We start from the raw sequence: 17112 nt of genomic DNA on the forward strand, positions 1-17112 counted from the left end.
CAACCCACGAGTAAATTAGAAGGAGTCTATGTTATGTTCCAAAATGATTATAAAAATTCCATTTCTCTACAGCACCTTTAAAAAGTGTTGAATGTTCTAGAGTAAAATGATTTTCCTTATAAGATGCTGGTACATCCCCCTCACACTGTAGACACACACATTCAATAAGTAAAAATAATATGAGAAAAGCCCAGATCTATAAAAAAACACCTGAATTAGAATATGACTTTAAAATTTGAATTTGAGTTAACTATTAAGCATCATGAAAACAGTCTTCCATTTGCACAAAAGCCAATTTCTACATAACTTTTCAGAGTCAGGCTAGTATACGTAACAAGATGAACTACAGATACTTTTGCTAGGGTCACTGTGGAGCTAGACAATAGACAAATACTTTAAAAATCTTTGCTATGTGAATCATAAATAATATGACTGCACAGATTTGTAACATTCCCAAAGAAAAGTATTGGAGAATTTTATTCATATCTGGAAACAAACTTAGTTCATTTATTGGTGTTCTCCATAAAGCGCGCACACGCACACACACACACACACGCTCTCATGCACACAAATAGACACATGGTGCTTGATTCGAAATATCTTCTTTTAGGCTTCAGTATCCTCAAAGTAAAGGCCTTTCCTTATTCATGTTTTAATTTATTTTACTATGGCTACTTGTTTTTTTGTCTTACTAAATGTTTGCTGAACTGAATAACACACCTTAACTACATATATCTGGAATTTCTGTTGTGAACTTTATTTAATGGCAAATGGAAACGATTTGTGGGTTTTGTGGGGCTATCATTTTCAATCTCCTGATTTTTGTGATTTTGAGGGGCTGGCCATAATGCTATAGAGTTCTCTGATTTTATTTCTTTGGTACAAAAAAAGCAAAATGAATGAATTGTGATTGAGCCATGGAACCCAGTTGCTTGCATATGTAATAGGGATTCTAAATTACCACATAAACACAGCTGCAGTTTTTCAGTCCGAAGGCCTCGAGAAGCATGCCGACTGGGGAGTGGGGGTATTTGGAGCTCTAAATTTAAGTGCATTATTATGAGCTGTGATAGACAATCATCCCTTCTTATTTAAATCTCTGGGCAACTATAAAACTAGACTGAGTCAAGTTTCTTATCTATGCCCAAATCTGAGCAAGCAAGCTTAGCTCATATCTTAAAAGTTGACAGTTGTACTTTGTGGTATGTCATCAGCTGCTACATTTATGAAGCTACCAGAAGGTTAATAGTTTAGGAACAGTTTATACTTTAATTATCTCATAAAATATACTTCAAGTCATCCAAATTGATATACATCATGCTTTCTTGTAGGGCAATAACTTCACACAGGAAAACAGATGTTTATTTACATATACAGACACATATATACACATTAAAACCTTTGTGCACAAATTTTAGCTTGAAAACAATAAGGAAAGGTAAATTTTAAAATACATTTTCTTGCTAGTTTTCGAATCACTCATATTGGAGGAGAAAATACCTCTACATAAACTTGTTCACTAAATTTGTTATTTAAATTAATTTAACAAGAAATATGTTTCATGATTTAAGCAGTGCTTTCATAAAGTTTATAATTCAGTGCCTTCTTTTAATATGCTTAATAATATTTCAGATATTTTGAACAAAATTAATTAATCATTTATGGAAAATAGAATCCTATGGCTATAATCCCTTAAAGTATTCAATTGAAGCACATCAAATCAGGAAAGTTTTGCATACAAAATGAAATGAGAACTATCACCGTGCCTTAATACTAATTAAATTAATTCAATAAAATATTGGAATCAGAGTCAAAATGGCCACATTATAACATTGACTCTGATTCCAATTTTTTATTGGATACACAAGATGGAAACCATTGACCTCAGACTGCTGTAAGCCCTCAAAAATGGAACACTTGAGTCTAATTCTGTATTTGTGAAAACTATGTTGTCCCTCATTATATTTTTCCTCTTATTCCTTGGTAGTAAAACTTCTAGCTGTACATATGGCTCCCGAGAATGAAGACTGTGCTCCCTAGCATCCCTTCAGCATCTTTGGGGCTACTGAATAAATTCTGAGCAATGGACAAAAACAAAGTGTTGTCTGGTTGCATCTGGGAAGTTCCTTTATGCTTTGCCCCTTATTTTTCACCCTCCTCTTCCTGATGGCTGGACATTTGTACAATGGCCAGACCTGGAGAAACCATCTTGGGGACCCTTGGGAATGGAGGTCCAGCCTTGGGGAGCAACAAAGTCAGAGGATCCTAAATTTCAAGAAGTAGGATCCTGGAACTTGGGCTTATAGACTTTTAAATGAGAGACGATAAAAACAGAAAGGCCTATTTCATTTAAGAAATGAATAGTTTTTATTTTTCTATTACTTCTAGTCAAACCTAATCCCAATTCCTATTTGGCTGTGACATCAGATCCTTGTGCAGTGACTGACACATAGGGGGTGTTCAATAGATGTTTGAAGCAATCTGGGAGGTATTCCTGATACCTTCTCCTTCCCCATATCCAACTCAGCATTGACTTCTATCAGTTTTACCTTCTGACATCTCTCAAATCTGTGCACTTGTCTTAATCCCCCTCTACTCATGTGAGCTGAAGTTTGCCTAGACCTTGTCTTGCCTAGGCTACTCAAAAGCCTTCTGAACAGTGTCATCGTATCACACCCTTTTCCGGTAAAAAACTTGTTTTTTGTTTTTTTTAGGAGCCAAATCCTTGACATAGGCTATAGGTCTTATTTCACATCACTTTTAGTCTTGCTATCTGAGTGCCCCATTTCCTTCCCACCTTTTCTGAATTCACTTCTAGGAATCCTCAGGACTCCCCTTAGCACTTATCAGAAAAGACTTCCTTCTGCAGAAAATCTCTCATTATCTTTTTATGGAACCACACATTTCTGTATGTGACATAGCCTGTCTCTCCCAGTAAAATGTAAGCCCCAAAGAGGTAGCCACTGTGGATGTTTTATATACTTTTATATCCTCATTGTCTAGTATGCTGCCTGGTACATATTAGATGCTTAATATAATTTGCTGAATGAATAAATGGTATTGCAAATGCCATTGTTGGGATTTGGCAAATCAGTGGGCTGGCAGTTACTGGGATTTAAAAGACAGAAAGAGAGGAGGAAAGAGAGAAGGAGAGAGAGGGAGAGGGAGAGGGAGAGACAGAGAGAGAGAGAGAGAGAGAGCAGTGGCAGGGGGAACTTTTATGTTTACCTTATAAAATAGCCATTTAGCTCCCTAGCTTAGTCAAATTCTAAATAATCTTAACTCCTAAGATTGGATGGACTAAAGTTTGAAGCCTACTGTCTTCCCATCACTGTCCTGAGCCTGACATCTAATAATTAGATCAGCAGTCATCAAAGTGATTCCAAGACCCCTGGTGGTCCTCAAGACCATTTCTGGGGGGTCCATGAGATCCTGCCTTTCCAAGCTGGATACGGTCATATTTTCTTCACATACTTCAACTCAAACAACATACTGCCCCAGATTGAATGCAGAAGCAGTTATGGGACTCCAGTTATACTATTAAACTAAATGCTATGGTTTGAATGCTCACTCGAAAAATCATGTTGAAATTTCATTGGATAAATTAATTGGGACATGGGATCTTTAGGTGGTAGATTAATATCCTTATTGTAGGAGTTGGGTATTTATCTCAGGAGTGGGCTCCTGATAAAAGGATGAAGTATGGTTTCTGTTTTTCTCTCTGCCTTACATGCTTCCTTGTCCTTCTGTCATGTTAGGATGTAGCAAGAAGGTCCTACAGATACAGCCCCTTGATCTTGGACTTCCCAGCCTCTAGAACTATGAGCCAAATAAATTTATTTTCTTTTAAAATTACCTGGTCTGTGATGTTCTGTTATATTAGCAAGAAACGACATTTAAACATTTTGCAAATGTGTAAAATAATGCCTTTTGTTCACTAAATAGTTTCTTGTTTTGGAAAATATAGTTGTTTTTAAGAAAACATGTTCTTTACATTAATACATAAGGATTTATCATCGTTAATTTTAAATGATTAGTAAAAATATTTTAAACATTACTCATTTTCTATTCTAATACTATTGATGCTATTTATAATACCCTATTTATTGATGCTATTTATATATCCTATTTATAATCCTCAGAACCAAAGCTCTTTCGGGTCCTCAACACTTTTTGAGAGTATGAAAGAGTCTTGAGACTGAAGCATTTGTGAACTGCTGCATTGAAAAAATGATTTCTTTGGTTTAAGACTTAGTCTCCTTAATCTCTCAAACTACAAGTAAGTAGGAATGCAGCAGTAGAAAGAACCTAGATTTTTGGCATTAGTCAATGTGGCTTGGAACGCTGGAGTAGCCTTTAACTGGTTGTGTGACCTTGAGGAAGTCATGTAACTTCTGAGAATCTAATTTTTCTCTTCTTAGGATAAAAACACCTCTGTAGGTTATTGTGAAAATAAAATAAAAACATGAGAAAGCACTCAGCATAGTGTTGGCACATAATAGGTATGTGTTTGGCACACAGAAGTATTAGATTTTATTGTCGACTATACATTGGTGTGAGTTTGTTAATCTTTTTTCAAATAGCTTTTAACGGTCTGGTGATGCAGTGGTATGTGGTAAAAGTTTAGTAACTAGCTCTCTGGAAATAAAGATTCCTGTTTTTTAGAATTTGCTGATTCCCATGCTGTAAATATTCCTACCTTGGCTGATTTTAATGTTTGTTTGGAGGAGATGGACTCAAATCACTTGCGAACAGGTATGAGGCAGTTTCAGCATAAAATGTTCTGGGCCCATGAGTGGAATCTAGAAAGAGGAGACACATAAGGTAGAATAAGAGTCTCAGGACCTGATGGCAAAATTTTGGCTAATTTAATATTTTGCCTCAAGCCTTTCCTTTAATGCTTAGAGTTCCCAGTTTTCTTTTTGGTTGGATTGAATCATTGGTATCACCAACAGGGTGCCGTGAAGACTTTTGTATTCAAGTTATCTGCCACCGAGTCTCATATTTCCAGCAGAAGAGTAACTATTTGGGGAGACATATTGTCCAGATAACCTAGTTAAAATAAGGGATCACTGGCAGATTAGTCTAGCTTAGATGTCACAGGTGTAATGCCCTAAAATGATGCTGCAGAACAGTGGATCTCAAAGAGCGCACCCCAGACAAGCAGCAAGGTATCACCTGGTTGTTGGAAACGAAAATTATCAGATCCCACTCTGCCCTATTACATTGTAAATTCTGGGGGTGGGGCCCAGCAATCTGAGTTTTAACAAGCCCTTCCTAAAGAACCCCTGGTGTAGGAGGGGTGGGAAGACTGCAGTGTTTGGAGCAGGGAGTGATCTGGGCATCCTCAGTACCCCAAGGGAGCCTGGGGCAAAGACAAGCTGAGACTGGGCACAGTGGGTGCTGTTGGTTCCCAGCTGAAGCCCCTTCATTGATCTGGTACTTCCCTCCCCTTCTGTGGTGTGTTGATTGCTAAGGGCCCAAAGATGTTCCCTTCTCTGGAGAACTGCCAGGGCTGCATGACAATAGCTACAAAAGCCTCCCCCTTTGCTTCAAAGTGAGACTAACCCTGTGATGTAGTTCATGTTCCTAGTGGGATAGACTAACGTCAGTTTCCAGTTGAGATGAGAGTCTTGCTCACCCTCTCCCCTGCCCAATTCTGCTCCCCCCACTCTTCTCCTAACAGCACTCCTGACGATAATTGCCTCAGCATGAATCTTGGTCACAGGTTCTGCTTCTAGGAAACCTGACCTGAGACGGGGTTTCAAAGGTAGACAATTCTGGGTTTGTGTCTGGACTTCCCGGCTTGTTAACTATGTGACTTCAGGTTTGTTGGGTAATCTCCCTTGTCTTAGTTTCCTTAGGTGTTAAATGGAGATAATGATGCCCACTTTGGGGGTTTGCTGTGGTAATGAAAGGGACACTGTATAGAAGTCCTCAGCACAGTGCCTAGAGGGTGGTATGGACCGTCCAGAGCCTCCTTTGATCTTTCGCTGACTCGCCTTTTGGCCTTGGGCAAGTTAATGTTTTCATGTTGTCTGTTTCCTTTCTGGGGACTCACGATGTGTCTAACACCAGGCTACCTCATTAATAACTAGAAGTGAGAAATATTGTTTCAAGTGGTAAAGTACTTGGCAAAATGTGGAGTGTGGGCACAAAGTATAACGAGCACTAACTATACAACAGAAGGTGGAGATACTGGGAAAGAAGTGTCTGGGAGTTCAGAGGCTGGGAGAGGTGGGTGCTCTGGCCAGAGGCTTCCTGGGATTTTCTTCCCCCACCCCCTCCCAAGTAGCAGCAGCACAGTGAACTTGAAGACCTTGGAAACTGCAACTTGGTTCTGCCCAAGTCTGAGGAGTCTTATAAACCCGGAGGCAAAAAAAGGCAGGAGAGATTGGGATGACTTCCTGCCTATGCCCTGTCTTTATCCAGAGTTCCTTCTTGTCTTTGAGGTCTAGACTCAGTTGTCTCTTCACAGAAGCCTTCTCCAACCAGCCCATTTTACATGCCCTTCTCCATCTCACGGCCCAGTTTTACTATTTTCCCAGCACTTACCTCCACTAGGCAGTAGTTTGTCCGGGTGTTTGCTGAGGTGTGTATAGTCTGTCTCTTGTTGGAACTCCTGAGGGTAGGGGCTCAGTGTGTCCTGCGCCCTGCTCTTTCCCAGCTACACAGTAGGTCCTCAATCAATACTTGGTCTTGGAGCCACTGGATTCTAAGATATTGTTGGTAAGTGGTAAGCGGGTGCAGCCCTTTGGAAACCTCTTGGCCATGTCTACCAAAGCTGAGCAAATGCCTTCGTAAGATCCAGCAATTCCATTCCTATTTATCCACAGAAAAGGAAAAGTGGTCATCAAAAGGCATCTACTAGAATGTTCACAATAGCATTTTTTATAACAACCACAAAACTGGAAGCTACCTATATTTCATTAAAATAGAATGAATAAACGAATTGTAATATATACAAAGGAATACTGTGTACAGCAGTGAGAAACAACCATCTTCAACCATAGGCAAACACATGGATGAATCTCACTAGCATGCTATTGAGTGAAAAGAAACCAGACACAAAAGAGCACATTCCCTATGATTCTATCTACATAAAGTACAAAAACAGGCAAAACTAGTCCTGGTGTTGGAAGCCAGGGTAGGGATTGCCCCAATTGGTGGAAGAGCTGAGGGGCATTGAGGGTGCAGGTCATGTTCTGTTGCTTGGTGTGACTGCTAGTTAAACAGGTGTGTGAAGTTCGTGAACAAGCATCTAGCTGTGCACCAGGCACCTTTGATACTGCAATGAAATATACATTACAACAATTGCATGGGGTTTTGCCCAGGATAGTGTAGCCGGCCTCAATAACATTTCCATTAAAAAAGACCTGCTGGGAGCTTGGAGTCCCAGAGTTAGGAGCTCACTCCTGCAAGATCCGCGCGGCCCCACCCTCCCTGTTCTTCCGACGCGCTGCCAGGCCAGCGAGGGCTCACCGAGCTGCCTAACGCGCAGCGGAGGAGACTCGAGTCCCGGGACCCGGGAGGGGTCGCCCAGCGCTCTCAGCCGGCTCGCAGAGCCAGGGCCGGGCTCAGGGTCATAGCAAGAAACACTCAAGGTGTAAAGCCCGAGCGAATAGCTGGATTCTCAGTCCTGCAGCCTAAGGCAGCCCCTCCAAGCCGTGGGCGCCTGCCGTCCGTCTCCTCACCGGGGCGCCCTTTACTCGGTCACCTGGGGCACGGCCAGGGGCTTCGCCGAGCTTCGGTCCACCGTGGTCGCGGCCGCCGGTCGCCGGGAGCCCGGAGTCGGGACACGGGGGTTGGGGGTGGGTTCCAGTGTCGCGCGGGAGTTCAAAGCCCGGCACTGGCACGGGGTTCCGCCGCCGCAGCCGCTGGAGCCTTGGGCTCCCGCCGCGGGGAGAGCGGGGGGAGGGCGCCTGTCCCGGAGTGACCCGGCGGCGGAGGAAGGGCGGGCCGCAGGCGGCGGGCCCGGGGGACCGTGAGCGGGCGGGCGAGGAGCGGGTGGAGGTCGACAGAGTGGGGGCCACGAGGCCGGCGCCTGGTCGGGAAGAGAGTGGGAGATTCCCCCGCGAGTTCAGACCCGGGACTGAGGGAAGAGACACTTGGAGTCCTGCGTCTCCAAGTTTTGCTCCAATGCCCTTGGCATTGAATGCATGTGTGGCGTCTATCCTGGCTCAGGCGATTTGATGTTTTCAATAGGCCTAACCTCACGAGTGGTGTGCCCGGCCCAGCTGGCTGGCGGCTCCTGTCCCCAAGCCCCCCGCCTTGCACCCACCATTTACGCAGTCACCAGGCCTTTGCACTGCCCAGCGCTGAAGGGGGCGAGCAGAGCCTTAAAGGCTCCATGGAGGGCGGGCTCTTACCTCCTGACTTATTCCTCCTTGCACTGCAGGGGGTACTGAGGTCAGGGGTCCGGTGGGAGGCTGGACTGTGTGTGTGTGATGGGCGGAGGAGTGGGGGGAAGGGAAGTGGGCGGTAGGTTGAGAATCTGTAACAGCAGCACATCCCAGGTTCCACCCCCACCCACAGGGCTGGTCAATCCTCCCCTCTCCTGGGGTCTGTGTGAGAGGAGAGTACAAAGGTCAGATTGTCCAAAGGACAGTGGGTTCTGCTCTGAGATTTAATAGTGAAGGCATCACGAAATGGCCATTGAATTTCTTGATCATCACAGAAGAAAACATACTACTTTGAGTTTCCTGAAGTGATTTTAATTTTCATCTGGGCAGGTGGTGATAAATTCTGGAAACACCAAGGACTAAAAAGAAAGGAAACTGCAGAAAGTGGAGGGCCACAGAAGCAGCAGCTCACAGGCTTTTTCTCAGGGGCTTGTCTCAGCTAGTGTTCCAAGACTAGCAATCCATAAACATAGCTTGCCCTGGGGAGGGCGGAGATTTCACCAATACTACATCTCTTCGATTTTTACCTATTTCCTTTACTTGGTCCTATTTTTACCTGGTCAAAGAAACACCTGTATCGTATACTCAGGTTTTCCCCTTAATTGTAAGTTTCAAAAAAAAAGTCAATAAAAGACAAAATGGGAAGTGTTGAAGCACTGTCCAGAAACTGTAGTAATAGCAAGAGCAATATAAAATAGCAATATAAAAAGAAGGGCAGTGAACTGACCTTAGCAAATTTGCACTGCCACTAATTTGCTAGTCAAGTGACCCTATTTTCCTGACTCTGTTTCTTTAGTAAAATGTGGGCGTTATCATAGGTGACCCCAAATCCTGAAGTTCCTTTGTGTGTGTGTGTGGAGGGGTGAGATTTAAAAATTTGATTCAAATAAATTTCCATTCGCTGTATAGTTCAATATTTAATTCCCTGCCTGTTTTAAGCTGAGGAATAGATGTCTGAACATACATTTCCTCATCCTAAATCCCTTTGATCCTCTCATAATGCTCAAAGTGCAGTGTTGATGTCTGGCAGGCTTTGTGTTCAGTTTGTACCATTTGCAAATGTAGTGAGGATTACAGTGGAATGGAGGAAAGAATGGCTGCAGGATTTCTTGGACCAGAGAAACTCACACTTCTCTTTCCATTTTCACTCTCATTAGCACACAACTTTTAAAAGTTGGCCTGGGCACAGCAACACTTTCACACATCCATACTAAAATCCATGCTAATCTTTCCCATGGGATGTAATTCAATTGAATTGACATTCTAATAAAATACTGGCGAAGACACAATCACAGTTTCCCTGCAATGCATAATTAAAATAGCACTATGCAGTTGCTTACACTTCAGATAATGGCTTCCTACATGTTGTTGGTTATGACATTTCAGGGTTTTCATTTCTGTATGTTAATAGAACATTTAAAAACTATCCTTTTTAGCAAAGTGGGTTATAATCTTAGTTTGTCATTGCTAGGAAGGTGCTAAAGCCTAAGTCTGCTTTCAGATTGGTCTTGGGCAGTAATTTAATGTATCAAAAACTGCCTTCAAATCTGTGCTTTCTGTTGGTAGCTTACTGAGCCCCCTCTCCTACCTTGAAATCATTGGCACAGATATACATGTGCTTAGGAGTGGTTTGAATCTACCATACATACATTTGGGAAGTCTTAACTATCTTCTAAAAGACTAAAGAGTAAGGGATGATTTACCTTGGATAATGACACTCAGATTTTGCTGTTGTTTCTGTTCCAAAGTGTTTTATACTGATAAAGCAACCCCAGTTTAGCATTGCCATTGAGAACACTGTGCAGAAATACTATGCACTTTGGGTTCCTTCACTTCACTTAAAATCTAAATCTTGCTAAATTGTTGATACTCTAGGTTATGAATTAACCGATAGTCAAACTGAACAATTCCCCATTGACAGTTTTTGTTTAATGGCCAAGAACACCTGAAATTTGGATAATGGAGCTGGAAAGGAAGAATGGGCCCCTTTGTGGATTCCTACATGTTTTAGGTAAAGCTTGATTAGTCGTTCCTCACCTATATTCTGGGGCTATTTTTAGCAGTGCCCTTAGCTGGATGTATTTACTCGTGGGGCATAACCTTACTGATACTGTACGTTTGTAATATTAACAATCTCTGACTTAGGAATGTGTTCTGAGTCATAGAACACCTCAGAAAGTGGGTAAAGCTTATTATCGAAGCTGGAAACGGCCACATCATTTATTGAGGCTCAAGGCATTTAAACACTAATGACTCGCACATGAACTCTAAACTAGGTATACCCTCCAAAGTGGAGATAGGTCGTGGCTGCCCAGACCAGTGAGGAGGGGGAGGATTGCACTGTGAAGTGTATTGAAGTATATTCCCTACAACTATTTCTCTTTGAGCAGAGCTGTATATTTAGGTAGACTGCTCTCAGGCAGAATGAAACAAGATGGCGCCCACCACTCACAACCAGGAACCAAACAGCAAAGAATCCAAATTCTGTGTTTACAGGGCTTTCATGCTCAGTAAATTGCATAAGTACTTTTATTACGGTTCTTAAAATTAGAAAACCATGCTCCTATTTTGCTTTCATTTTCCTTTGGGATTTAAATAAAGCACTCCTACCCCCCTGCCTCCCGACCCCAGATCACACCCTCTTTTGGCTGTGTTAACAAAAATTAGGTCCAGGAGACAGAAGGGGGTGCGCATATATGTGGGAACTGTGCAGAGTGAACAGTATTGGTAAAAGAAAATTAAGCTCAAGACAGAAACTAAATAGAGATGTGAAAGAGAAAGGCTAAGCTAGACTTTCAAGCAATTGAACATTTCTCATTTGTTTTACAGTGAGAACCGCTGCCCCACCAGACCAACAGTATTTTAAATGTGAATTCTGTCTCCTTACCAGCTGTTTCAATTAGGCAAGGTAGCTGTGTAACAAATAGACCCCAAGATAAATAATGGCACAAAGAATAGTCAATGATAGTTTTTCTTGGTTGGGGTGTAGTGGTGGCTATTCTCTTTCATGTTGTTACTCTAGGACCCTGGGTTTTCTTATCTGTGTCTCTACTATCCCTTTGATGTAATCTTTTGCATCTAGGTAGAAGGGGCAATGTAGGGTCAAGGGAGCATCTGCTTGAAAGCTTTGAGCTAAAAGTGGCACACATAATTTTTGTTCACCTTCTCTTGGCTGGAACTCAGCCCTGTGGCCCTACCTCCCATGAGAAAGCCTGGGATATACGGCCCAGCTGTATGACAAGGAAGAGAAGGGAACGGAGCCTCAGTGCACAGCCAGCAGCCTGGGCCACATCATCTTATCCCAAATGCGGTAGTCATAATAGCAAATATTTATTAGTGCTTATTATGTGCTAAAGGCTTCATATATATTGTTTTCCCACTTAATCCTCACAACAACCCTATGAGGTAAGAAATATCACTCCCATTTTACAGATGGTAAAACTGAAGTTTGGCAAGGTTAAAAAAAACTTGCACAAAGCCGAACGGCAAATGGAGAGTCAGAACTCATACTTAAGATGCTCTTTGTCTGAGGGGTCAGAATTCTTTTCTAAGCTAGAGAATTGGCCTGGACAGGGAAGCAGAGACAATAGCTCGCAAGTATCTTTCCCTCTTTTGCAAAGAACTAAAGAACTGTTATTTCTTCCTCCTTTGCCAAACCTCCCTTTGGAGATGCTGAGAGGAGAGAGGCTGGTGGAAGAATTGGAGGAGGGAGGTGATTAAATCACCTTAAATCTGTTTTAAAAATCTCCATTTTCAAAAGCTTTCTGTATTTAACAATGCTTGACTGTGAGAGACACTAGCCCCTTTTTGGGGCCAGCAAAGTAATAGAACGCAACTTCTAACAGACTGGCTGGCGTGCTAAGGTAGCAATTGTATTTAAATTTCAGTATCGGTAACTCTAGCTGGAAACACCTAAAGCAAAAGGAAGGAAGGGGTATCAGGGCACATTTTCACTCCTTCAATTGCTCCGGGGGCTACAGATGGAAAGTTTTATGTGACAGAGTTTATTTTTGCAACTTGCAATTTTCCTCTCCTTTGAAAATTAAGGTGGCCTAAAAAAGTTTTATATGTGGGCCAATACAGCAGCAAATTTATGAAGTGAAAAAGTAAAGGTTTTGTGGTGTCATAAGCTCACCCACACTATACATACGTTTATTACTTAAAATGCTCCAGATTTAAGTTTCATTATGGAGCGAGTGTGTTATAAGCAAACTAACTTAGGATTTTAGAGTTTTTGAAATTAAATAGCAGCTCATGGTGCTCATGTAATCTGTTTATTTTTATAGCAATGTTATGTCCTGAAAATAAACAAACAAACAAAAATCAGAGTCTGAAAAGCTTCAAGGTTTGTATGTACCTGAGCACAGAAAGTTAGAAAACATTCACTTTCAATCAAGCCAACATTTTAAAATTTAGAAATTCTTTTAAAGAAAGTCAAAATTTGGATGATTGTTTTTAATGCTTAATTATACATATACATATATATGTATATCCGTAAGCTATGAAAGTCAGTTAACAAAGGCGTAGAAATAGGATGAAAAGTGTTCTTTAAAGGCGATTTTCTAAACTTCCCCACTGAGTTCTGTTTATCCTGACCTGGCAAGGCTGCTGTATTTCAATTCAGGGCTTCTTTTGCATACAGAAGTACAGACTTGCTGAGCTGAGCCAAATCTGTCTATCCAATTACTGGGTAAGAGAGCTGACTGTAGCTTTAGGCAAAACCTGTAATCTGTAAAACTCTATAGTATCAGTGACAGCCTAATCACAGGGAAGAACCAATAGAGTGTATATGTTACTTGAGTGTTACACAGATGCATAGTTCTCTCTACAAATAACCCACTTCAAATCTAACACCAAAGAGCAATGAAATATACAGAGCCTTGAAAAGAAATATATTTTGCTATCTCTACAGTAATTTTTGGATAGAAGGGTTTTCAAAGGGAAATAAATTCTCAGCAGTGTATTGCAAATCACTTAGCTGAGTACTAGTTTGAATGCTTTTATTACGTTCAATAAAAATCTGGTTTAGCAACTGTTGCTCTCAACATCTAGCTATTTTAGTGACTTTATAACATTTGGTAAAATTATATTTTGCTAGAATTTACATTGTTTATAAGGAGAATGAATTCAAGGGTAATGTTTGATTACATTTTATCACATAAAATCCAATAATGATTTAAATTTAAGATGAAAAGTTAACCTCTATAAAAACATAATGTTGAGTGAAAGCAGCAAGATATAAAACATGTACATACTGTATATGACATATAAAATTAAAAGGCAGGCAAAAATTTATTTATCTAGCATGTTAGAGGTCGGGAGAAGGAATATCTCTAGGGAGGAAGGCAGGCAGAGTGGTTGGGGGAGGTAAAGAAGTGAACTTTTAGGGTGATGATAATGTTCGATTTCTCAACCTAGGTCCTAGTTATACTCCGTGTGTTCATTTGTGATAATTCATTGAGCTGTAAACTTAAGATTTGTATATTTTTCCATATGTGTGTAATAAGTTAATTTAAAAAGTTAAAAAAATTCATCTCTACAATGTAATGTTAATGTTTTAAGAAAGAAAGGATTACAATTATGAGCATAGATTGCGTATTTTTGAACCAACTATTAGCTTTGTAGTCACAAAAGCGCTAGTCAATGTTGTTTTTTTTTTTTTTTTTAATTCAGATTCCCACTTTAGTTTATAAAAATAATTCAATTTCTATGGAAAAAGTGAAATAGATTTAATCTGTATGGATTACAATGGGAAAGTGAATTCTTTTTTCTCATGCATGGAAATATGGGCAAGAGTAAAATCAGGGCAGGGTATACTTAAGAAGATACTTTAATTCATGTTATCAGTATATCTTATAAGAAACTGAAAACGCCTGTAAGTGAGATTTTGCTAGGCCCAGAGTTTTTAGTGGTAATGAAGTTTCATGGCCATTATCACAATCATCTGGTAATCAACACCTGGGATATCTACTCCAGTAGAAATAAAAACCTTGGCAAAATGTTTCCATTTATAGTTTTTTAAAATAGAGGAGGGAGCAGATAAAAGATAACTTAGTAAATGTATGTTAACATGGTTAAGCAGCCATACAATTTTTTAATAAATTATGGCTTAATTTTGATTTCATTTAAATTTGTTTTAATTTCTTTTAAAATAACAGCAAGAAATTTCATGTGAATTTAACTTCATTTATAATGGCAAGCCAAGTAACTTAATGCTTTTATCCATTCCCCCAACATTTATTGAGGGTCTTCTATTTGCCAAGCCACTGAGAAACAATGGTGCAGGAAACACATCCTTCACGAGCTGACAGTTTAAGAGGAAGAGTTAATCTGTCTCCCTCTCTCTCTTTGTCTGTCTGTCTCTCTCTGTACATATACACACACACACACACACACACACACATCTATATATACACACACATATATATATACACACATACATAAAAGCATTTACTATGTGCCAATCTCTGTTCTAGGTTCTGAGGAGCTTTAGAAAGAGAGGAGAACATTAAAAAATTCTCATCCTTTTAGGAGTTACATTCTACTAAGAGAGGATGAACAATGAACACGCTATTTGAAGAATTCTTCAAATATATATTTATAATTTTTACATAAATATAAATATATAAATATAGTTACATGTATTTAAAGTGTGCTTCTGGTAAATAGGATGTAGCTGGATCTTGCTTTTTTGCCTGGTCTGACAACTTCTGCCTTTTAATTGGAGTATTTAGTCCCATCGTGTTTTCTGGTGCACCTGTCTCACAAACCAGGACACTCCCCTACATACTCACAATACCACCATTGAAATCGGGATATTAACATTAATTTATTACTGCTACCCAATCTTCAAACCTCAGTCAAATTTTGTCAGTTGTCTCAATCTCCTTTATATAAAGAAAAGGGTCCATCTTAGTATCCCTTTCAGTCTTGATTTCCACAACCTTGACGCTTTTGAAGATTAAAAGTAGTAATTTCACAGAATTGTCCAATTTTTTCCTAACTTGTTTTCTGAACTCGTATGGTTCAGATTACACATCTTCGGCAAGGATATCCCAGAGGTGATGTTGTGTCCTTCTTGTTGTAGTCATCAGGCGGCACACAATTTCAATTTGACCTATTACTGATGATGTTCCCATTGGCCACTTGATTAAGGGGGTGTCTGTCAGGTTTCTCAACTGTAAAGTTACTTTTTTGTCCTTCACAATTAGTAAGTGTTTTATAGGGATATACTTTGGATGTAAGCAAATATTCAGTTCTTCATTAACCTTGAATTTATTCATTTATTTATATCAATTTGGACTCATGGTTTCCAGTTTTAGACAATAGGTTATCATCAATGACATTATTCTTCATTTTGTTGCTTGAATTTATGCTGCTGGCCCTCCAGCTGGCTTCTGAGTTTTTTCACATGTCCTCATCTTTCTTTGGGTACCCTTGTTCTCTGGTACAATAAAAGTTCCAGGTTTGTCTATTATTTTATCTGGCCCAGTCCTAGAATCTGTCATTTCTCTCTTTTCTTGAGTGAATGTCTTCCTCACTCGTCGTAGGCTCTGATTTCATATGGTAGGCCCTCGCCTTGTAGGGACCCCTCCTCACCCTGCTTTTACAGTTATTCACACATTTCCCACTTCCAGTGCTCTTCATTCCCTTATGTAGATTTAAGTTTCCACCCATATCATTTTCTTAAAGCCTGAAGATACTCTTTTAACATTTCTTGTAGAGAAAATCTGATGGTGGTGGTAAATTCTCTAGGCATCTGCTCATCTTGAAATATTTTTAGTTTGCCTTCATTTTTAAAGGATATTTTTACTAGATATATAATTCCCGGGTGACAGCTTTTTCCTTTCGGCACATTATAGATACCATAGCATTGCCTTCTGACTTGCACTGTTTCAGGTGAAAAGTCGGTGGTAATTCTCACCGCTGCTGCCCTGTATGTATTAATATGTAATGTGTCTATTTTTTTCTGGCTTCTGTAAAATTTTTCTCTTTGCCACGGTTTTAAAATTAGATTATGAAGTATCTATATGTAATCTTTCTTTTTTTTCTTATTTTAAAAATGCTGCTTATAGTTAATTGAGCTTTTTGGTTGGTAGTGTTGTTTTTTCCCTCGAAATTGGAAAAATTTCAGCTACTATTTCTTCAAAAAAATTTTTTTCTGTCCCCTCCATCTGAAACCCTATCTGCCTGTATAATAGTCTGCTTGCTATTTTCCCACAAGGCACCGGCTTGTCAGAACCCCAGTGACTCCTGGCCTTGAGCCTCTCTAGAATCTTTCTTCAGCTCGTCATTCTCTGGCACTTGTTTTCTTCCAGGCTTTGTGGAGTCTTGTCCTCACATGCATGCCTTAGTATTCAGCTAGTGACTAATGAGAATCCCTGGGAACTTTGGGGAGCTTCTTCTTTTGCAGCATTTTCTGCTCTGGGGCTCTGGGACTCTGTCAGTCACTTCAGCACCTCTGAAGTCTAATCTCTCTTTCCTCAGTTTGGCAAGACGACCGTGCTCTGCTTGGGCTCTGCCCACCTGTGGTTTAGAAAGAAACTCCAGGCAGAAAGCCAGGACTACTGTGGGGCTTATCTAGACATTTCCCTTCTTTCAGCGACCATAACTCTGTGACCTATTGTCCAATATCTGAAAATACTTGTTTCATATATGTTTTCAGTTTTATAGGTATATATGTGAGTAGCATTAACTCGATACCAGTAAT

General features: G+C 40.3%; 1 protein-coding gene across 1 annotated transcript in view; it reads right to left on the reverse strand.

The window, feature by feature from the left end:
* Positions 1-17112, reverse strand: part of LOC103241769 (uncharacterized) — a 31739-nt gene that overhangs the window by 4639 nt on the left and 9988 nt on the right. Inside the window, exons 2-4 of the mRNA XM_073023811.1 lie at positions 7695-8175; positions 6556-6822; positions 4700-4802 (exon numbers count right to left, since the gene is read on the reverse strand). Of these exons, the coding sequence (XP_072879912.1) occupies positions 6637-6822; positions 7695-8175 (667 nt within the window). The 3' untranslated portion in view covers positions 4700-4802; positions 6556-6636. The remainder of the gene's footprint in view (positions 1-4699; positions 4803-6555; positions 6823-7694; positions 8176-17112) is intronic.

Source organism: Chlorocebus sabaeus, chromosome 15, assembly GCF_047675955.1.
Source record: "Chlorocebus sabaeus isolate Y175 chromosome 15, mChlSab1.0.hap1, whole genome shotgun sequence".
NCBI classification, from domain to species: Eukaryota; Metazoa; Chordata; class Mammalia; order Primates; family Cercopithecidae; genus Chlorocebus; species Chlorocebus sabaeus.